Source organism: Equus asinus, chromosome 10 (genome assembly GCF_041296235.1).
Source record: "Equus asinus isolate D_3611 breed Donkey chromosome 10, EquAss-T2T_v2, whole genome shotgun sequence".
Classification (NCBI taxonomy): domain Eukaryota; kingdom Metazoa; phylum Chordata; class Mammalia; order Perissodactyla; family Equidae; genus Equus; species Equus asinus.
In genome coordinates, this window is record NC_091799.1 from 18,205,734 (window position 1) to 18,227,488 (window position 21,755).

At 58.1% G+C, this 21,755-nt stretch overlaps 2 protein-coding genes across 9 annotated transcripts in view; one reads left to right on the forward strand and one right to left on the reverse strand.

Annotated features, from left to right (window-relative positions):
• NIBAN2 (niban apoptosis regulator 2) overlaps positions 1 to 6,061 on the forward strand; it is a 52,832-nt gene extending 46,771 nt beyond the window's left edge. Inside the window, exons 9-14 of the mRNA XM_014863662.3 lie at positions 915 to 1,102; positions 2,015 to 2,170; positions 2,688 to 2,804; positions 3,008 to 3,115; positions 3,288 to 3,399; positions 3,887 to 6,061. Coding sequence (XP_014719148.1) covers positions 915 to 1,102; positions 2,015 to 2,170; positions 2,688 to 2,804; positions 3,008 to 3,115; positions 3,288 to 3,399; positions 3,887 to 4,485 — 1,280 coding nt within the window. The 3' untranslated portion in view covers positions 4,486 to 6,061. The remainder of the gene's footprint in view (positions 1 to 914; positions 1,103 to 2,014; positions 2,171 to 2,687; positions 2,805 to 3,007; positions 3,116 to 3,287; positions 3,400 to 3,886) is intronic.
• LRSAM1 (leucine rich repeat and sterile alpha motif containing 1) overlaps positions 6,024 to 21,755 on the reverse strand; it is a 42,806-nt gene continuing 27,074 nt past the window's right edge. For 4 of the 8 annotated variants that reach the window (XM_014863666.3, XM_014863664.3, XM_070518712.1 and 1 more), the window contains 9 exons: positions 20,696 to 20,783; positions 19,548 to 19,622; positions 18,010 to 18,090; positions 16,348 to 16,443; positions 14,374 to 14,472; positions 13,227 to 13,358; positions 12,067 to 12,148; positions 9,638 to 9,783; positions 6,024 to 8,593 (listed from right to left, as the gene is read on the reverse strand). In XM_014863666.3, the coding sequence (XP_014719152.1) occupies positions 8,468 to 8,593; positions 9,638 to 9,783; positions 12,067 to 12,148; positions 13,227 to 13,358; positions 14,374 to 14,472; positions 16,348 to 16,443; positions 18,010 to 18,090; positions 19,548 to 19,622; positions 20,696 to 20,783 (925 nt within the window). In that variant the 3' untranslated portion in view covers positions 6,024 to 8,467. The remainder of the gene's footprint in view (positions 8,594 to 9,637; positions 9,784 to 12,066; positions 12,149 to 13,226; positions 13,359 to 14,373; positions 14,473 to 16,347; positions 16,444 to 18,009; positions 18,091 to 19,547; positions 19,623 to 20,695; positions 20,784 to 21,755) is intronic. The other 4 variants (XM_070518714.1, XM_070518713.1, XM_070518715.1 and 1 more) reach the window with 1 other exon arrangement.

The window sequence follows — 21,755 nt, forward strand, 5'->3', positions numbered from 1 at the left end:
TAAACGATTGAAGTCAAATCTGAGCATTCTTCTTTTCTAACCTCTGTGAGCTGTTTTGTAGCTGTTATTTCTATAAACCTAGGTCTTAAAAATCTAAATTTCCGTCGAGGAGGGTCAGGCCTCCTCAGCTTTGGCCAGTCACAGATTTTACTGTGTCCTTCAGCAGACGTCAGCAGGTCTGACTTTTCCGGGTCAGTTTATGTTCCTTTCTGTTCCCAGCTGGATGGAGTCCTTTCGCTCTTGTCACACACTGGCTGCATGTGGTTCTGGCGGTTGTCAGCTGCCTGGGGGTTATCCTCTGCTCTCTCTATTCACTGTGAGCAAGCTGGGACACCCAGAGTTGACATTTATTTTGTGGAACAAACAACATTAGCTGGGCACAGGAGGGGGAAGGACATCAAAACACTCCCTGGCTACAAATGCCTTAGTCAGAATGTCCTGGGGATGGTCCCTGCCCACGGGGAAGCAGCCCTTACATAGCGCACCAAGCCGGGCCACCTGTCCAGAGCAGGATCGGTCTCTGGGTTTGCAAAGCCCAGAGGCTCATCGAATCTGCTAAAGTGCTTTACTTTTTTTTTTTTTTAAAACAAAGGAGCAAGACCGCCAAAGATGAGTTTTTCTCCACCTCTAGCTAAGCAGAAAAACTGCCAGCACCTGTAGACTAGCATTTTTCTTAGTTTCTTGTCATCACAGTTTCAGAAATATCAGGGGCCAATCTCAGTAGCCCGTTCTTTTTGTTGCATAGATTTATTATCTTTAGCAGCTGTTTCTATAGAATCATTCAGTTTGCTAATGTTCTCACCAGTGGTGTTCTCTTAAAGAGAATGCAATAGCGTGCCTCTAGTGATGGGGTTCTGGGACGGCTGGGAGCTGCTCCCCGGGACGTGTGAGCTAACGGCTCCCTCTGGGCGCAGGCTTCATCCTCCCCAAGGCGGAGGTGTGTGTCCGGAACCACGTGCAACCCTACATCCCGTCCATCCTGGAGGCCCTGATGGTGCCCACCAGCCAGGGCTTCACCGAGGTGCGGGACGTCTTCTTCAAGGAGGTCACCGACATGAACCTGAATGTCATCAATGAGGGTGGCATCGACAAGCTGGGCGAGGTGAGGCCGGGCACCGGCCCCTGGGGAGGGGAGCGTCTCCTGGGTTTGGGTCTGGTCTGCCCGTGTCAGGCCCTTGCTAAGACCCAGGGCGGGCCGAGTGCCTGAGGCCGAAGCTGTTGGCTGTCCTCTTGGGCAGGCAGTTAGGCGGCAGGGGGACCTTAACCCCATGCCACCAGCCTTTGTAAGCCATGTGGGTTGTTAAATATCAAAGAACTTAACAGAGAAGGGGGAGGGAGGGGAGGAGGAAAAGAAGGAAGGAAAAGCGAGCTTCAGATATGAGTAACGTAGTTGTCAAGGTGGAATTAAGTATGTGGATGCCATTTCCTGTGCCCCACGAGTGGAGATAGCCCGTCTCTCCCACTGCCCCTCGGTTCTCTGGTTCTCAGGGTCACTGCCCTTTCACAGACCCCATATTGGGGTACTTGGCTGCCTGGAGCCCCACAGTGTTGTCAGGTACAGATAGAATCGATCCTGTAATCTTAGCTATCTCTTCTACACCCCAAATTGAGGAGTCCACAGACAATAATACAGAATTTGAGAACGGGAAAGGACCTTAGAGATCACAAAAAACTATCTCTTGATTTTGAGACTGCGGCTCAGAGAGGGTGAGCGACTTGCCCAAGATCACCCAGCGGCCCAGAAGGGACAAGAACCCTTTCCCCATAGTCCAGGCTGGCCTCTCTCCGTGCTGTTGTGTGCTGGACCAGGCTCCTCCTGCCTTCAGATCCTCATCCTTCCTGTCCCAGGCTCTCCAGGGCTTGCCCTTGTGGGCACCATCCCCAGGTGGCCTTCCCTGGTGCCGATGGCAGCTCCAGGGCCTGGTCTCCGAGCCCAGGCGAGGCTTGGGTCTGCAGAGGCTGCCTCACTCCCAGGCGGCCCCAGCTCAGGTCCCTCGCATGCTGCCTCCTGCAGTACATGGAGAAGCTGTCCCAGCTGGCGTACCACCCCCTCAAGATGCAGAGCTGCTATGAGAAGATGGAGCCGCTGCGGCTCGATGGGCTGCAGCAGCGGTTTGACGTGTCCAGCACGTCCGTGTTCAAGCAGCGAGCCCAGATCCACATGCGTGAGGTGAGCCTGAGGCTCCTCCCCAGCTCACCCCACAGCCCAGGGCACCCCACGCCTGCCTTCTGTCTGTTCCCACCTCCACCTCCCCCTCACTCCTCGCCTGGCCCTCCAAGCGGCTGCCGTGCTCAGCTTCTGTGTGCTCGCTCCTGCTCTGGTCTCGGTGCTCTCCCATCTCCTTGGAGCACCTGTCCCTCTGTTCACCTGGCTAATTCAGACTCATCTTTCAAGTCTTGGCTTAGGGACCCCTTCCTCCAGGAAGCCCTCCTTGCTCCCCAAGCCCCTTCCTGCAGGGCCCAGGACCTCGGTTTCCTGTTTCCTTGAGGCAGGGACTGGCCCTGGTGCCCAGCACTGTGCCAGCACGTAGTAGGCACTCAAAGATGTGGATGATCCTAGTGCACAGGCTGCCCCCACTCCTCTCTGGCAGGCCTGGGGTGGCTGGCTGAAGAGCCCCCCCCAAGAGGCGTGCTGTAAGGGGCTGGGGTCGCTCCCGCCCTTCATGTGCCCATGGTGTGCCCCGCAGCAAATGGACAACGCGGTGTTCACCTTCGAGACCCTCCTGCACCAGGAGCTGGGGAAGGGGCCCAGCAAGGAGGAGCTGTGCAAGTCCATCCAGCGCATCCTGGAGCGGGTGCTAAAGGTGAGCGCCGCCCCCGGCCCCGCCCCCTGGCCCTGGCCCACGCTCTAAGCTGTGGCCGACCTGAGCCTAGTCCCGGGGCTGGGACCAGGATTGCTGCCCTTACAGGAGACGCCACCGACCCCCTTGTACAGCTGGGGACACTGAGCCTCGGGTCAAAAGGGGCTGGTGGAGCCCGCTGACCCTGGCCCCTCTTTCCCGGTCAGAAATATGACTACGACAGCAGCACCGTGCGGAAGCGCTTCTTCCGGGAGGCGCTGCTGCAGATCACTATCCCCTTCCTGCTCAAGAAGCTGGCCCCCACCTGCAAGTCGGTGAGCGCCCCCGGCCCCCTAGTCAACCCCCAACCCGCTCCAGCCGCTTGGGCCTCAGCCCCCTCTCTGGGGGAGGCCTGTCCAGCTGGCCAGGTGGGACCACAGACGCGCTCTCTGCCCGGCGGCCCTGACCGCACTTCTCTCTGCCCCTGCGCCCGCCCTGCCCCGCCAGGAGCTGCCCCGGTTCCAGGAGCTGATCTTCGAGGACTTTGCCAGGTTCATCCTGGTGGAGAACACGTATGAGGAGGTGGTGCTGCAGACGGTCATGAAGGACATCCTGCAGGGTACGTGCCACCCCACCACTCAGGAGGGCCAATTGCCCGACCCCAGTGCTGCTGAGGGCATTCCTATTGCCAGGAGGGGGACGGGGGTGCCCACCCAGAGGTTTTCCTGGTGGGGCAGCTAAGCTGCAAAGAAAAGCATGAGACTTAGGCCCGTGGACTGGGCAGGGCCTGCTGTCCACTGTGTGGCCCCGGGAGGGTAACATTGCGTCTCTGTGCCTTAGTTTCTTCCTGGGCTCTTGGCATTGTGGGGAGTGTCAGATGAGTGACAGGATGACACGCACGGTGGTTTCCAGCTTGGGGTTAGGGTCAGAGCTCCTCCTTCTCAGCAGCAAGGCCTGGAGTAAGTCACGTCCCAACCATGACACCCACTCAGGCCGTCAGAGGCCTCTGGGGATGATAGGGGTCACATTTGGGCACAGTGTAGGGTACGGTGGCAGCCATGGGTCCCTTGGTAAATGTCCTGCCCCCACCCCCTTTGGCCCCGCAGCTGTGAAGGAGGCTGCCGTGCAGAGGAAACACAACCTGTACCGCGACAGCATGGTCATGCACAACAGCGACCCCAACCTGCACCTGCTGGCGGAGGGTGCACCCATCGACTGGGGGGAGGAGTACAGTGGCAGCGGGGAGGACAGCGGCAGCCCCAGCATCCCGGAAGCAGCCACTCTCTCGGAAAAGCGACGGCGTGCCAAGCAGGTGGTGTCCGTGGTCCAGGACGAGGAGGCAGGGCTGCCCTTCGAGGCTGGCCCTGAGCCACCATCACCTGCGTCCCCGGACAGTGTCACTGAGCTCCGAGGCCTACTGGCCCGGGATCTGCAGGCCGAGAGCCCCCCCCCAGCTGGCCCCCTGCCCAATGGGGCCCCTGCGCAGGAGAGCCCCCAGCTGGAGAGCCTCCAGTCCGTGGCAGCCCCCGAGGCTTCCTCGACACTCGCCTCGCCGCTCCAGCAAATCCCACCTGGAAAGGCTGTGGACCTTGAGCCTCCCAAGCCCAGTGACCAGGAGACCGGGGAGCAGGTGTCCAACCCCGGGGGCCGCCCCCCAATCCACACCACCACTGAGGACAGCGCGGGGGTGCAGACTGAGTTCTAGGCGTTCACCCCCGAGCCTCTGTTGGACATGGCACATGGGCCACTCCCTCCGAGGCACTGGCAGGCTCGGCTCTGGGCAGGGAGCCCCGGATCTGTGCCTTCCCGGAGGTGGAGGTGGGCAGGGCTGGGGTGGTACCTCCAGGGCTGGGCGGGGACGGGCCTAGCGGAGTCACTTTATTGGGTTCGGTCTCACTTTGTTGCTCCGTTTTCTCTTCTGTGGGATGATCTCAGCTTTCCTCCTGGTGCTGGGCACAGCTGAGGGGCTGGGGAGTGCCCACCAGCCCCCCGTTCCCTGGGTCCTCCCTTCCTGCCCTTCCTCTGTGGCCTGTCTCCCTCATGGGTCTTGCCATCCTTGGAAAGAGGGCCCCAGCCCTTGAAGTCTCTCCCCTCTCCACCAGGGGCTCGCCTGGGACTGGGAAGATGGACCCTTGAGGCCCATCTCGGGGCCCCCGCTCCCTCCCCACCCCTCCAGGATGGGCCCCAGAGTCCAGTTTCTTTTGGACTGGGCACTGGCCTCGCTTTCCCCGCTCCAGGTGAGGGGTAGGAATGAGGAGTCTTCAGGCTGGAGCCAGGCTGGGGGTGCATCATGGAGCAGGATAGGGCCACGGGCGTGGGGATGGAATGAGAAAGGCCTGGAATGTGCTGGTCTGGGGAGAGGAAGTGTGCTGAGGGGGGAGGAGCAGGTGTTACTGGGAGTGTTTGCCAGGCAGGTGAGATGGCAGAGGGAGGGCTGCTGGAAGCTGGAGCAGGCCTTTGCCCCCTGCTCCCACCCGTCCAGCCTCAGCCTCCCTCCGCTTGCTGGGATCCAGTCTCTGGGAGTCCTCTGTCGCCGCTTTTGTGCCCTCATGCTGGGCTGGGCTCAGGGGAGGGTGGCATGTTGCGCAGAGGCAGGGTTTAGTGGGTGTGGGTTTTGTCTTGTGCAGGCCACCTCCAAGGTACGTGCTGTCCACTGAGGGAGCTGGTGGGGCTCCTGAGGGGCGGAGGAGGGGCTGTGGCTCCTCAAGGCACCGCTGGTGGCCACTCTGATCTGGGGTCAGACTGTGGCTTGGCCTCTGCTTTCTCTGAGTTACCAAGTCACCTCACTCTACTCTGAAAACTCCAGGCCCCATTTCAAATGTCCTTCTTCCTCAGCTTCTTGTTCCTGGGGTTGAGGGTCAAGCTGAGGCACCCCAGCCTGGCAGCTCCCATCCCCAGGGGCTGGGACCCCCTGGCCTCCCCAGACCCCCTCCCCTGCTGCTTTGAGTGGAGGGCAGGCAGGGGAGAACCCGACTTCAGGGTCCTCAGGGTGGCTGGCGCCCCCCCCCCCAATCCTCCGTCCCCTTGTTCCACTTCCCAGGGTCGGGGCCTTGGACCCACAGAACGTGTGGCGGTGGCTGGTGCTCAGGGACTCCCCAGTCCCCCCAGCCCTAATCTCAAACGCCTCACTAACCTCCTCCACCAACACATTCCGTCTTAAGATGCTCTCTTCTAGTGCCTTCTTCTGGGGTTCTCCAATCATCCTTTCCAGATAACGTATTGAAAATATTATGCAAACTGTTTAAGCTTCTACTAATCAATAAATGCTTTATGTAAAGCCAGCAGCCTGTGTGTGGTGTGGGCAGGGGAGGCCTGGCCTGGGGGCTGCGTCCAGGAGCACCCGTGCGCGCTGGGGCTTTCTGTGCTCCTCGCTCAACCGAGGACCTCCAGGCGCATCGTGGGAGTCCTTAGATTATCCCACTTTACGGAGGAGGAAACAGGCTCAGAGAGAAGGCAGGCAGGGCGCGTAAGTGACTGGCCTGATGGCAGTTCAGGAGGCTTCCTCAAGGCAGCCTGGGCGATGGTGAGCCCAAGAGGGACAGCAGCAGCTTTAGGCCACTTAGCCACTTGGCCCTGGGCGTCCACAGCTGGGTGGTCCCTGGGCTCATGCTGGATCCAGACGATGAGGCCAGCGTCTGACTCCTGATCATGTAGCCAGCACTTACTGAGCACCTGCCGTGGGCTGTGCTGGACCAGGAGCCTCAAGGCGGCTCCAAGAGGTGGGGACCATCATCACTACCATTCCACCAACGCGTAAACTGAGGCCCAGGAAGGTGGGCAACCTTGGCTGACGTTATGGGGCATGAGGACAGACCCCCCCACACACCCCCACATGGCTGTTGGGGATGGGCTGCCCCATCCGTGGGTAAAAACATGCCTCTCCTGGGTGAGATGGCAGCCAGTCACCTTAGGGGATGCTGGCTTCCCTGGTGCCAGCCTGTATACAGTGGCCAGTGGCCGAGGGCTTGTCAACAAGGACTCAGGTGACAAGCAGCAGGGGCTGTGGGGCTGGAGACCAGGGATCAGCTGCTGTTGTCCTTGGCAAGTCAGGCTCCTCGTCTGAAAAAGGGATCATAAAAGCCCCTTCTCCCAGGGCCTAGTGAGGATTCGAGGAGAGCCACACAGCGCTGTGCTCTGAGAAGTGGCCCTGCCCACCTCGGGCCTCAGTCTCCCCTCTCGGCCAAGCGGAGCCCAGGAGGGTGTGTGGGGAGGGGGACATTGTGGGAAGAGGCCCGGCTCCTGCTTGAAGAGCAGGACTCACACCACAATGGCCTTCCCCATCCCGTTTCAGCCTACAGGACTGACAGTCAAAATGAGGTAGGGAGACTGAGGCCCAGCGGAGACAGGGCTCTTTCTGCCACCCCAGGGTCTGTCCCCAGTGTCCAGCCCACTCAGGGCACTGCCCCTGGAGTGAGCACTCAGTGCCCCCTGGTGGCCACTGGCCTACCTCAGGGCCCCATCCCGGCCTGTACTAAATGGACAGGGAGATAGAGTCTGGAGGGCTGGCCTCCTTCAGAGTCAGCTGGAGGCCCCAGGCACCCCAAGCAGGCCTGCCTCCAGCCCAGAGAAGCTGCCTTTGGCTCAAAACCATCTGCCAGAAAATGCACAATAAACGTGCAACTCTACAGCAAGTACAAGGCGCGTGGTCCCTACAACTGTGCAATGAACAACCCGCACAACCGCATGGGTTTGGGAGTCAAGATGCGTCTGGGCTCCAAACCCAGCACCGCCATGTCCCAGTCGGGAGGCCCCCAGCATTCAGCCCCCTCAACCTCGGCTCCCTCATCTGGGATGGTGAGAATGGAGCGCAGAGCCCAGGCCTGCGCAGTACAACCTGCTCCTGCTGACTCTGCCCTTCTCGAGCCTCGGTCTCTCCACCAGCATCACCGGCGTATCTTCACGTTTGGGAAGGCCTCCACCTCCTCTCTCTCTGCTGGATGAGGTGCAGCGTCTTCCCTGGGCCCCCACCCGAGCCCCTCCCCTCCTGGGCTCCATGAGGACCCAGCGACGACTTGAAAGGAGCAGGCTGGAGGTGGATTTATTGATGGTCCACTTTGGGTCTGCAAAGCTCATTGCCTGCCTGTGAGCTGCGTGGGGTGAGGAGGTGCAGATCGGGAAAGAAGGGCCTGCAGCGCTGGGGAGCAGAAGAGGCAGGCAGGGGTGGCGTTGCTGTGGCACAAGGCCTGCACTGAACACATTCCGGCTGGTCAATCCGAGGACAGCCCATGGTGGCCTAGCGCCACACTGCATACCAGCCTCACCCCGGGCTCCCCTCCCCTCGCCAGCGGCCTCCTGCTCTCCCAGCACCCTGCCGAGTGGGACGGCACTGTCCCCTGACGAGGACATCAAGCCTCCTGGAGGGGCAGAGCCACACTGGCCAGGACACTGAGTCCTGTGCTCAGATATGGACAGCTGCCTCTCCACACCCCAGACCCTGTCCTTGCGCCATGAGGGGTCTTCTCTCTTCCTCCGCAGTATTCAGACCAGCAACGCCATCACTCAGGAACTCTCCCTTCCCCTCCTGGCCCAGATGCACTTGGAGTTCAGGCTAGGGGCGCCTTCCCAGGCTGCGGGGAAAGCGCCCAGGTCAGAGAGGAGTCGTACTAGTCTGGCTGGAGCAGGGGGTGAGCTGGAGCCCCGAGCCTGAGGTGGCGAGGTGGGGCCAGGCCTGAGCTGGCGCCCGGCGCTCAGCTGCTGTGGTAGATCCGGAGGCGCTGGGCGATCTCCTGGCGGCACAGCGGGCAGGTGCGCAGTGGCTGGCAGCACTGCTGGCAGCAGCAGATGTGGCCGCAGTTGAGGAAGATCATCTGGGCCTGTGGGGAGAGAGCGGGGGCGTCTGGGCCTGGCCCTGCCTGGTTCTGGGGATGGCGTACCTGAGGCCCCCTGGCCCTCTTGCTGTACTGTACCTTAAAAGTCTGATCCTCTGGCTGTCACATACCACCCAGACAGTGCAATAATCTATGCCACTACCTATCCCGGGCGCTCCTCGCGTCCTCTCTCTGCACAGCAGCCATGGGCGCCCCTCTGCAGGCCCGCAGCTATCAACCCAGCACGGCCGGACGTCTAGGTTGCGCCCCATTCTGTGTTTTCTGTGCACTTGCCCAGCCCCTTGGTCTGAAAACCGCTCTGACATTAAGGATCAAAAGCCACGGAAGCATGTCTCTGCTTTGCTTCAGCGTTTCCCCTTTGGGAATTTTACCCGAAGGAAATAAGTGAGGGTGTGCTCCCAAGTCTGTTCTGGGCTGCTGAGTACAGCACTGCTGGTAAGAGGAAGAAACGAAGCCGCCGCGCGGCCCGAAAGCAGACACTCGGTAAAATTTGTAAATGAGACCCTCCCTACTATGGCAGTCCCGGGTCTGGCAGACACCATGGGCAACCACACGGCTGACATGGTCGCCTGTTCTAAGTAGGAGCAAAGGGTGGAGGGAAGGAAGGGTTTATTATTTTACATGCTATGTTGTTTAATTTTTACACTGTGTTAATTTCCTTCGTTTTTTTAAAAAGACAGTTTTTTTAAAAAGCCTCTTCAGAGAAAATTGTGTTGATATTTAATGATTTGGGAAATGTTCCTTAGTGCATTTATTAAGCAGGGAAACCTCGTTTTGAAAAAAGACCCAGAAAATGACATTAGCATTGCTCACGTTTGGGTCATGGGATCATGGGTCATTTTTATTTCCTGTATCTTTTGCTTTCCTGTATTTTCCAAAGTTTCTAATGAACATGGTATACTTACCCAACTAGAACAAGTGTTCAGGAAGAACACGCGTGCCTGGAGAGGATCAGGATGGCCGCGGGGGGAGGGCAGGCGGGGGCAGAGGGATGCTGAGCTTGGGGGCTGGGTCCACTGCCAGACTCACCTCCCGTTCCAGGCACACGACACATTCTGAGGTTGGCACCTCCAGCTCCGAGGGGGGAGCCGATGGCCTCACGGGCTCAGGAAACTCCTCGGGGGCAGTGGGCTCCAAGGGCTCAAGGACCTTAGCCTTGGGTGGTTTCAGTAGCTCTGTGGGGACCAGAGGAATAGGCTGAGCCAGGCTCATCCCCCAGTGATCCCAAACCCTAGGGCCCCCTGGCCCTGCCTGCCCTGAGTGGACAGTGAGCTGTAAGGTGCGAGACACTCAGATCTCAGAGTTGGGGGAAGGGCCTGCCTTCCCACACATCCCCTATTTCTCTTTTCTGAGCCTTACTCTCCCATCTGTAAAAGGGGAGTGTGGGGACGCTGGCAGGGACAGCCACAGTGCTGGTCAACTTGGGCCTCTTACCCCTAACATCCCCAGGATCCTTCACAGCTACCCTGCAAGGAGGCGCATCGCTTTCAGAGATGAGAAATCTGAGGTTCAGAGATGGGTAGCCGCTTGCCCAAGGCCACAGGTGGAGCCCTGTGCAGGAACCCTTGGTTAAGGGCTCTAGGGTGGACTGGGCCAGGCTCTCAGCTTCTCCACCCCAACCACAGGACAGGATGGGCCACTGCCCATCAGGTGACTCAGAAGAGCAGGGAGAGGAGTGAGGAGCCCTCAAGGCTGCTCCTCCAGACCCCCTGGCAGAGCCCCCAGCGTCCCTCCTGCCCTGCCCTGGAGCCAGCATCTAGCCCTGAAGGAGAACATCAGAATGGACCCTTACAAAATGCAAAGTCACTTTCATTATCGTGCAATGTGCACCACCAGCATCCCTGAATCTTTCTCATCCCTGACCACCCCCCCCAATCATGGTTCGCATTTTTCGTTTACACCACGGCTTGAATTATGAGTAGTATTTTTTATAACTGGAAGAAACCTGAAGGTTTTCTAAAGGCTACTGCAACACTAGACCCTCCAGGGGTACCCTGGTGCCCTCACACCAGCGCTGTCAAGGGGCCCTTCTATGTTTAACAGAACACATATCAAGTCCTGGGAGCAATGAGAGAAGTGTTAGGAAGATGCTTGAGGGTGTCCTGTCCCTCTGGAGCCGAGGAGGAGCCATCCTGCCACAGCCTCCTTCCCTGCGGGGTGGGCACAGTCAGGAGGAAGCCCTAAGCAGCCGAGGCAGCGGACGCGGACCTTCAGACACTCCACGACAGCAGGAAGAACTGCTCGTTGACTCCGAGCAGGGAGCGGCTCCGCCAGCCCTGGGGGTGGTGGGAGACGGGGAGAGGAGCCGCTCTGGAGGCCGGAGGGGCTCACAGTGAAGGGACACCGGCTCAAGGGAGGTCTCTCTGCCCAGGTGTACCCCGACTTCTGATGCCAAACTCCCCCTGCCCTCCAGTCTGAGAGCGGGAGGGGTCAGTGCTGGGGCAACATCTGGAAGGCGAGGAAGGGGCCTACTTTGCACATTACTTGATATTAAAGGACTGGAAGTTTAATGACTGCTTTTTTAGGTTGAGTCTATGCCCCTGGAGTCAAAGTGGCTGGAAAGCTGGAGTCTGCAGATGTCATGGCGCTGCCATCAGCCCTGACACCTGGGGACGCAGGGCCTCCTCTCTGCCTGGAGCCTGAGCTCCTGCCTCGCCCCTGCGGTCTGGCCCGGCAACTCCACCTGCAGCCTCTGCCCCAGAGACCGTGCCTGAGGCTGGCTGTGTCTCTCCTTCATCCTTGCTCCAGGCCCCAGGCTTCCTCTCCCTTGTCAGGCCCCTTGGCCTTCTCCAGGAGGGCAGCAAAGCCCAGTGGTTCAGCCATTCACATGTGTGACGTCATGGGAGACATGTCACCTCTCTCTGCCTCAGTTTCCTCATTCCTCAAATGAGGACAATAGTGCCCACCTTCACGGGGTTGAAACCAAGGTGACGTGAGTGGTACGCACAGAGTGCTCAGCACACCAGAGCCCTGGACCCCCGTGCCTGCCCCGTCAGCCACAGCTCCACCTTCTCCTGGGCCTCCGGACGGGGCGGAGTGCCTATATGACCTGCCTCTACCCCTTCCCAACCCACCACAGACATCTCTCCACGTCCAAACCACAGGTCTGCCCAGGCACAGTGTGGGGCACGTGGTGGGCACTGGGTACGCTTGGCCTCTCCCTCCAGTCCAAGGATCCTGGGTGTGGGTCCCAGTGTCTAGAGGGCACGTTTAGGGAAAGTTATGGGATAGGAGCCAGGAGGGCCCCTCCTGCTGCAAGGGAACGTCCCCTTTTTGTCCATTTTGTGGCCTGTTTTTCCCACTGGTAAATCTTGTTCCTTTAGGAGGGAACCTTAAGGACCAGCAGGGGCTGGAACCACCCTCAGGACTCGTCCCGAAATGTAACTGGTGACTGCCCTCAACCACAGTCCACACGTAAGGCTGGCCCCTCTGCTAAGGAGAGGCCCCAGTGTCGGTACCTGGCTGCATCCTGGCCGCATCCAGCAGCTCCTGGACCCTCCGCAGGATCTCGTGCTGCAGGCCAGCCTCCGTGACGCCCACCTGCGGCAGTCCAGGGAAGAGCAGGTTATGGCCTGACCTGGGCGGGAGCCCACTATGCAGCACCGCCTCACTCCTGGCTTCTGGCACCTTCGGCTTGAAACGAGGAGCTGACCGGGGCTCAGTATGCCCAACCCAACAGTCAGTGTGGCAGAGGGAGAAACTGAGACCCAAAAGGAAACCAACACGAGCAATAGCCATGGGGTGACAAGTGCTCCCTTGTGTCAGGGATGGTGCAGCCGGCTTCACCTGCATGGCTTCACGTCATGCGCGTGACGGCCCGGGAGTCAGGCCCTCTGCTGCCGTTCCCACAGTCAGCCGAGCTGCTGAGCATCACGGCCCCTCAGCCTCCAGAGCACACGCTCCTGAGCTTGGTGACGTGGCCCCAGGTGGCCCTCAGCTTCTGCGTCCATGGAGGGACAGGCAGCAGAGCAGAGTGGGACACAGTACGGACTCCAGCACCACCATCCGGGCTCGAGTCCTGGCTCTGCTGTGTGAACAGCAAATTACCACCTTGCAGTGCCTCAGTTTCCTCATCTGAAAAATGATGACGATGACGACATCTGCCTGCCCAGACTGTCGGGTAGATTCAGTGAGTTAGGATACGAAAGTGCTCAGAAGGGTGCCTGGTGCTGGCAAATGTTACAAAGACGTTAGCTGTTATCATTATTAGTCCTGTCTGAAGAGTACGTGGCTCAGTGCAACGTCCCCGGGACATAACCAGGCCGGGGCAGTGCTGCCATTATGGTCTCTGTACAACTGTGGGGTAGGGGCTGGAGCAGACGACCTCCAAGGAACTGTCTGGGCTCTACCACGTGAAGATCCAATCTGACCTGGGATGCAGTGTGGGGTCAGTAGGGCCCACACGCCCGGCTTTTCTTAGCCAGACAACATGGAGGGCACGCCCAGGTGGTAGGGACACAAGGAGGGGGTGTGCTGGCCATCTAGAAGCACGGCGGCCCTGGGACATGTGACAGTGGCAGATCTCACCAAGAAGCGCATGAAGAGCAAGTCAACCCTTGGCCAGGTTGGGCCAGCAGCCTTGCCCACCTCCCCCGAGGGGCTGCTGCTTCCTTCCCACCTTGGCCAGGTCCTCGGGGCTCATGCGGCCCAGCATGTCCAGCGAGATGCGGTGGTGGGCAAAGATGGGCAGGTAGTGCTCGGCCGACAGCTCCACCAGCAGGGCGGCCAGCGGGCGCTCCATGCCTTCTTCCTGCACGACAGGCCCACGAGGAAAGCCGAGTGCACCACGAACGGGAAGAGAAACAAGAAGCCATTATTTACAACAGCAACCAAAGGGTCTGAATATACATAACATAATATAAAATGTATTCTTGGAATTTTCCCTACAAAAATGCATATGTAAGCACATAAAAATGCACAAAGAAGTTCACTCCCACTCTCCCTGTACACTCGGAAATGATAAGCAACTGAAGTCCCCGTAAAGAGGGACTGTTTCAATCATGAGGGTTCGTCCACGTACAAAACGCTATGCAGCTGTCTGGAAACACACAGGAGATCTATACGCATGGACCCGGGGAACTGCCCACCACCACTGTTAAGAGAAAAAAGGAAGCTGCCAAAATAGTATGTATAGTTGGGGCTGGCCCGGTGGCTTTGTGGTTAAGTTCGCATACTCCACTTCGGTGGCCTGGGGTTCGCACGTTCAGATCCTGGGCGTGGAGCTACACACTGATCATCAAGCCATGCTGTGGTGGTGTCCCACATACAAAATAGAGTAAGATTAGTACAGATGTTAGCTCAGCAACAATCTTCCTCAAGCAAAAAGAGGAATATTGGCAACAAATGTTAGCTCAGGGCCAATCTTCCTCATAAAAAAACAAAATAGTATACATAGAAAGACTATTTTTACACTAAAAAAAAAAAAAATGTGTGGGGAGGCGGGTAGGGACCCCATCTGTCCTGTCCACGGCAGGGCTTGGTGACAGTTACTGTCGCCCACCTCGCTGGGGGCCCAGCAGGCTCGACCCCACTGTGTGCTCACAGGTCTCCAGTCCACACAGCAGTGACCAGCAGCTGTCTTCCCCTCACCAGAATGAACGCCCCCTCTCTCATTTCTGTCCCTGCCAGGTACACTAGGGTCGCCAGAGATATGAATGGGATCAACCCAGAAAGGTCAAGGAGCAGGGCCTCGCTGAGGCACGAGAGGGCCCTCTGGAAGGAGGACCTCCTGGCTCCCCAATGGGGCTGGGCCCCCCAGTCCTCACCTGCAGCTTCAAGGACAAGGGTTTCTGGTTCAAGAGCCGTTGATACTGTATCAGCCAGTAATTTTCCTGCTTGGTTTCACTTTTGGCTTCTAACTCCATCTGCCAAGAACGAAGCCGACACTGTTAGCTACTAACCAGTAAATAAAACTGATAATGACAGTGATGATTGTGACTACCTTGATCTGAGCATGTGGATGGCACATGGTATTTTACAAAGAACTTCCCTACCCGCTCTTATCTCACTGTTTAAACCACCGACATGGGAAAGGCTGGGAGCATCCCCATCCCCAATTTACTGCTGGGAAGGACCTGTGGGGGTACCTGGGCGCAGGCTGCTGACACCTGCCCCTCACTCCATGCACCACCGCTCAGGAGGGACACCTGCTCATGTGCTCGTGGGCAGAGCAGAGCACCAGACAGCCGTCTCCTTCTCCCACAGAGCTCAGGCTTGTGCCCTGGGCGCCAGGCAGGGAGGGCAAGAGGATTCTAAGGACGGCTTCAGCTTCTGGAGGGGGCTTCACTGTTCTGCCAAGGCCGGAGTCATAAACACGCTGGTGAAACTGACTGCTCCAGCCCATCACTCGGCAATGTTCCCTGAGCACTGCTCTGGGCCAGGCACGTTCTAGGTGCGGGACAGAGCAGTGGACTCATGACGCCACCACCAACACAGCAGCAGCAGCAGCTACCATTTGCAGAGTGCCGTGGGCTGGACTCTGTCGTACACTGACAGACGCCAGTTTACTTAACTCTCACAACTCAGAGAAGTAGGTTTGACTTCACAGGGGAGGAAAGTGAGGTGCAGACTAACGGGTATCCTGCCCAGTTAGAAGGGCTCGGTGTCAGGGCCAGGACGCAGACCCATCTGTCTTGCTCTGGAGCCCGTGCTCTGAACAACCAGCCGGCCATCCAGGACTGCGGCCGCACGCCGGGGCCAGAGGGGATGCAGGGAGCAGGACTTCACACTGGCATCTCCCCAGTCCCTTGGGGGCCTGACTGCCCCTGGTGGTCCCCTCCTCTGGCCTTGGCCCTCCCGGGGCTGTGGACACACCTCTCTTGTGGCGCCCAGGACCTGAGGCTGTTCCACTGTGGTGGGGATTCCTCCCCAGACGGGGAGCGCCCCACACCTTATTACAACGTGCAGGCAGCGGCAGGAAGGCACTGTGAGGACCGGGCGGCTTCTGACCGGCACCCACACACCATTTGGGCTTGTGTGGGGCTCTGGAAGAAGCCAGTCTCACTCTTCTCCGTACCCCACACATAGCCCGGCCCTCAGTGGAACTCAGAGGACATCTGGTGCAGTAACGGTGACATGGGAGCCATTTGGTCCTTTCATCCCAGCTGGTGGGCCTGGCCTTACCACTCAGGCACACCCGGGGCCTGGAAGAAATGACCCCAACCTGCCCCTCTAAATGTGATAACGTGTCAGAAGTCAAACCCATTTGGGTGCGAGGGACATTCAGGAAACTCCTGTCAAAGGCTTATTAAATGGCTGGCCCTAGACGCAGAGAGTCCTCTCCTGGGCACTGCCCTGAGTAAATTCTCGTGGCTGTTCTCAACATTTAGTACAAAGATGGTCAGAGGGCACTGTCCACACGAGTAAAGAACCGGAAGTAGTCTACATGCTCAACAGTGGCTAAAGGATGGCCCATCCACATGCAGCCATGAAAAGAACGCAGGGGACATTCTAATGACATGAAAAGAACAGATGAGAAGGAGCTGGTTATAATGGAGTATGCACTGTTTTTTGTCTAACGGCACATCCGCGCTTAGCTATAAATGTGCATCACCATGTTTGGAGAACGTACAAAATGCTAGCAACAGATAAATCTCGGAAGTGAGATTCTTTTCCTTTGTCCTTTCCATTTCTTTTTTCGTGAACAACTGTCACTTGAATAATAAAGGGTTTCTGAGAACGGTAGTGTGTTTAGAGAAAGCAAGCCCACACATCACGCTGAAGGCAGACGCCAAACGCACCAGGATTTCGCGCAGCTCCTCCTCTCGCTGTGTCTTCTCTTTGAGCAGCTGCTGGAGCAGGTTGCTGAGGGCCCAGCGCTGCTCCGAGATCATCTCCTACAACACAAGGCCGCAGCCAGTGCCGCTGGAAGCTCACGGCACCCGGTGCCAGAAGCCCCCACGGCTCGGTGGCAGGACCCTCCCTCAGTTCTCACCACGGTGGGTCCGACTCAACTCAAGCCTCTGCGCCCGGTCTCAGGCTGAGTTGGGGGACAGAGTTGAAGGGCCCTCTGCCTGGGCACCCCCCTGCACCTTCTCCCAAGCCTGCACCTGCCTTCCCCAGGGGTTTGCGCCAGGCATGGGATCTAGCGACTGATGATGGTGGAGCACTAAGAAACACCAAACAAAGGAAACGACAAGTCACTGGTGTTTGACTTCGTCTCATGACCACAGAGCGTGTGGGCAGACGCAAACGGCAGGGCGGGCTGGTGAGTGGCCCCACACCAGTCTGGAAGGCTCTACACAGATGGAGGCACATGCAAACTGGGTTTGTGTTCCACTCCTCTCTTACTCTGGGAAAGCCCGTTGGGTGGGAGCCCCTCAAGCTCTACTGGGCAGGAGATGAGGGCAGCGCCAAGCTCAGTGCTTGCATCTTCTCTGAGAGCTACCCCAACTCCTCTTCTCTGAAGACCATTTCCAGGCTCTCAAAGGGCTTTCCATTTGCCAGCTCACCCTTCTCTGATGGCCCTATGACACAGGCTGGGCCTGCAAGATTACTTCCATTTTATGGAGGGGAGAAATGGAGGCCCAGGGAGGGGAAGTGACCTGGCTAAGGTCACACAGCACAGCCATGGCAGACCTGAGACGAGGACACCAGACCCCAGCATTCTTCCACTACATTGAGAAGCGCATGAGACAACTAAAGACTTCTCCACTGAGAACAGACACAGGGACAGTGACAGACAGAAGGCTCAGCTCCAAAGCCTGGCATGGGGCACATGCCCCCACAGACCACTGACTCAGTCCTTTGGTGTACAACTGGGGAGACCGAGGTCCCGAGAAGGGAAGGGCTGCCACTCCTCCCCGACTTGCCCAGATCACACAGCAAGACTGTGTGGGGACAAAACCCAGGGCCCAGACGTGCAGCCCAGAGGCTGTCTGCTGGCCCAGGCCTGCCGCCCCCACATCTCTGTGAGTGGGACACCCAGGCCGAGCTCACAGAGATGCTGCTGTCTGCGGGGAGGGATGCTAGCATCTGGGTCCTCTCCTCCACACATCCTTGGCACACTGAGAAAGCTCCTTCCCCAGAGGATGTTTGCCCGAGTCGAACTAGCACCCCAAAAGCATGGCTTAAAGAGACAGGGACCTCAGCAGCGACCCTGCCCCAAAACAAAGAAAATGCAGATGGAGATGTTGCCTGGGTTAGCCTTGGCAATGAAACCCTCCTTCCTCTGACCCTCCTGCCTCACAACAGGCTGACCCCACCGCTAACCTTGGCCTGCACTGGGCTTGGCCCCCAGGCTGTGCTCCCATCAGCCTTCTGGGGTCAGGGCACCCTCCAGAGTCACAGCCACAGAGGACACCTGCCCTGTCAGCTGGAAAGCAGCTGCCGAAAGGCGGTGGGGCAGCAGGGGGCTTTCATGGGGAGGGGCAGGGGCAGGCCAGGCCAGCAGCCCTACATACCTGGAGTGCCTCTGTGTCCAGAGATTTCCTCTTTAACTCCAGCTGTGTCAGCTGCAATAACTCAGTTTCTATTAACTTAATCTAAACAGAAGACGAGACAGGGTTTTTTTTATTCACACCAACCATGGTTCAATTCTGTGCTGCTGCTCTCTCATGGCCAAGTGGGGTGTGGCCTTTCTTGGGGGGGCTCTGGAATGGAGGGACCTCGTGCCTGGGGACCCTCATCAGCAGGGCTTTACAAAGAATTATTTCGTGGCGCTGGGCGCTCTGGGGGCATGGACATGCGTGTCCTGGTCAGTACTATCAATCAAGAGCCAAGCACAGGGCCTGTCCCTGAGTGGGAGGTGGAGAAAAGTCTGTGGGATGAAGAAGGGGCTTTCCTTCAAGGTTCAGGCCAGACTAAGGAACAGACACAGAATCCTCACTGAGCCTCTCACTGGTCCAATTCTCTTGCCTCCTCTAAACAGCTGCTGCAGAGGGTAATGGAAGTGACTGATCAACAATAATAGTAGTAGCTGATATTTACTGAAGCATTCTGTGTACTAGGCTGGTGCTGTGCACTTCATATGCATTATTTCATCAATTCTCCTCTGGCTACTGGAAGGTATTATTGCTTCCATTTTACAAAGAAACCGAGGCTCAGAGAGGTTAAGTAACTTGTTCAAGAACACAGAGCAGGTGAGTGAACCCTTTCCCTGGGATGTCCCCAAGCATCCAAGAGGAATAGCTGGCCTGGTGGGTGAAAAGCACCCACAGTGAGAATGTCTGGGGTCACCGTTCACCCTCAGGGTGTGACTGGGGGCTGTTAGCCCTGGAGGTCAGATCCCAAAGCTAGGGACTTCTATACCCTGTGCCTATGTCCCTATGACCCTTGTCCCTAAGTTCCTATGACCCCACCAACCCCTGGTCAGAGGAATGAGCTTCATGTCTGGCAATGTGGAATTGAAATTAAAGAGGGAAATTAAAAGGTAAGTTGGTTTTGGCCAAAAAAGAAAATAAAAGAATAGAAAGGAAAAAAATCATGCAAAATGTGAAATTCAAAGTGTGCTGAACACGATGCGGCGAGCGTCCCCACAGCCTGAAAGCTCCCCCAGCCCCTGGGCCACCGACCCGCCTCCCCTGGCAAAGCCCAGTGAGTCCGACAGCCCCGCGGCCAGAGCACGGCCCCTCCTGCAGGCCCAGGCCGAGGTCGCCCTGACATCAGGACCTCCCGCCCACTCAGGGGCGCCCAGTCTGTTCCAGCTCCTCAGGCTGAGCTGATGGGAGCGCTGGGGTTGGAGCCGCTGCTTTCCTAGCGCAGGAGGCCTGCGTGCGGCCGGTCGGCTTGGAGGCTGCCCCTGAAGCCTTTCCCCTCGGCCCTAGCACTGCGGGACATGGGGCTGTCCCAACGCCCCCGCCCTGGGTTCCGGGAGAAGGAGGAGGTTCCGAGGGCAGAGCTCATGCTGAGCGGGCCAGCGAGGAGCCAGGACTCCACCTGTCAGCCACCTCTGCGCTCCGCGGTGGACAGGACGGCCGGGGCCGAGAGCCCCAGCACTCACCTGGCTCCTGATGCGCTGCAGCATCAGGTCCTTCTTCGCCTGGAGAGCCTCGAAGGCTGCCTTCTGCATGGTGCTCTGCAAGAGAGGCCCAGAGGTCACAGTGCGCAGGGGCCGGGGAGCAACAAAGTCTGCGTCAGAAACCCCTTCGTGTGTGACTTTTCTATTTCTTAGAGAGAAATTAACTTTTCAGCTCACTTCTGTTTCTAAAACACCATTTATCGAGACTCTACTAGTGCTGACCCTACGCTCAGTCCCTTCCCACAGGGTACACTGAATTTCCACACCCGCCGACCATGTGGGTGCTTTTACTGCCCCATTTCACAGATGAGCAAAGCGAGGTTCAGAGAAGTGAGCTGGCAGGCGCTAGGAGCAACCAAGTCCGTCAAGTGCTGAGCCTTGCACCTCAACCACGAGGCCAGACGCCCTAAGAAGCGGACTGTTTTCCTCGCACAGTCCCGAAAGTACTAAGTTATGCTGTTTTGGAAGAATAGAGACATTAGAGAAAGGCAGGGGGGAATGAAGGGCCAAGCAGTGCTAGAAGGACATCACAAAGGAAGAAAGAAGGGAGGTGACGTGAGGGTCGAGCAGCGAGAAAGTTGAGACGGAACAATAAGGACAAAGGACAGGAGGAAGTCATGAGGGTCCTTCCTCATCTCATCCACTGGGTGGCGCTACCGATTACCTGCCGTGTGCCAGCTAAGATGGAGGAAGGGCAGACAGGTGTGGGGGTGAGACGTGAGGAGAGAGGTCTAAGATCCCGTGACCCTCTTGTGGGCTCACTCCATGGTGTGATCACCATCCCCCCATCACCCCTTAAATCCCTATGATGGAGCCCCCAGCATGGGGAGTGGATGCCCGCCAGGGAAGGGGTGCTTCTCCTTACAATGGAGAACCCCCCCCCAAGCATGAGAAGCGGGTGCCCGCCAGGGAAGGGGTGCTCCTCTTGATTTCAGTGAGCAGAAAACACCCACCCAAAGTCCTCTCCCGGCCCCTCTCGCCCTGCAGGTTTGTGTGTTTCTAAATCCACTAAGCATCTTTGGTCATACAAGCTAAGTAAGGCGGGGCTTCGTGGAGCATTCTGACGCTCTGCCCTGGGCTCCCTGCGCCCCTCCTGAGCCCCTGCCCTCACGCCCTGGCCAAGGGCTCACCTCCTGCAGGATCTGGCTGATGGCTTTGTTCTGATCCATCTGCTGCCACGACAGAATCTGTTGGAACCGCTCGTCCATTTCGGCCATGCTGCCAGAAAGACAGCAAATTCACTCACTCTCTGAACATTCCCTGAGTGCCCACTACGTGCCAGGCGCCTTGGAGGAGTCAACACAAACCATTTATTCACTCAACAGTCCTTAGGGCTTAGGACACACAGACTGTCACCTTCCTTCCAGGGCCAGGGGATTCAGACCCTCTGTGTCCACGTGCAGGCCCGGGCATGGGCCCCAGCAGGCTCTCAGGCCCCCAGAACAAGCCTAGTGATTTTGGCACAAAGCTCCTCACCTCCCATGTCTGTACTTTGGTACAGTCTTGGTTTTGAGTCTGTTTCCTCATTACAGCTGCTATTTATCGGATCCATACGTGGCATTACTCTCATTAAGGCATATTAAGACCTCCAACGACTCCAAGGGGAGGGCCTGTGACTTATGTGCACAGAGGGAGCTAACTCGCCCAAGACTTCACAGCCACTGACAGAAGTGGGACCTGAATCCAGCTCTGTCTGTCCCCAGCGCCCGTACTCCTGAGAACAATGTCATACCACTGGGAAAGGAGCGAGCAATGCCCACATCTGCGGGGACACAGGGGAGGCTGGCATGGTCCAGGTGCCAGGAGGGTGGCCGCTATGCCAGAGCCACCCGGATGGGAGGAGAAACACAAGGGCAGCCAGGGCTGCTGGCCCGTCCCTGTCTGGGGCTTCAGAGCACTGACTGAGCTTTTCTCAACCGGCTCTGCCGGGCACCTGTGGCTCCTTCAACAGACAAACCCAAGAGACCCAGAGCGGCCATCAGCATGAAAGCAGCTCCATCAGCATCCCCTCCAGCACAGCCCACTCCCAACCTGTGCGGACCCTCAGAGACGGACGACTGCCCTGCAGTCAAGAGCACCCCCCACCCCACTCGGCCTGGGTTTCAATCCTGGCTCTGCCACCAGCTAGTTGTGTTTCCTTGGGTGTGTCACATAGTCCTTCTGAGCCTGAGCTGCGTTTGTAAGTTGGGG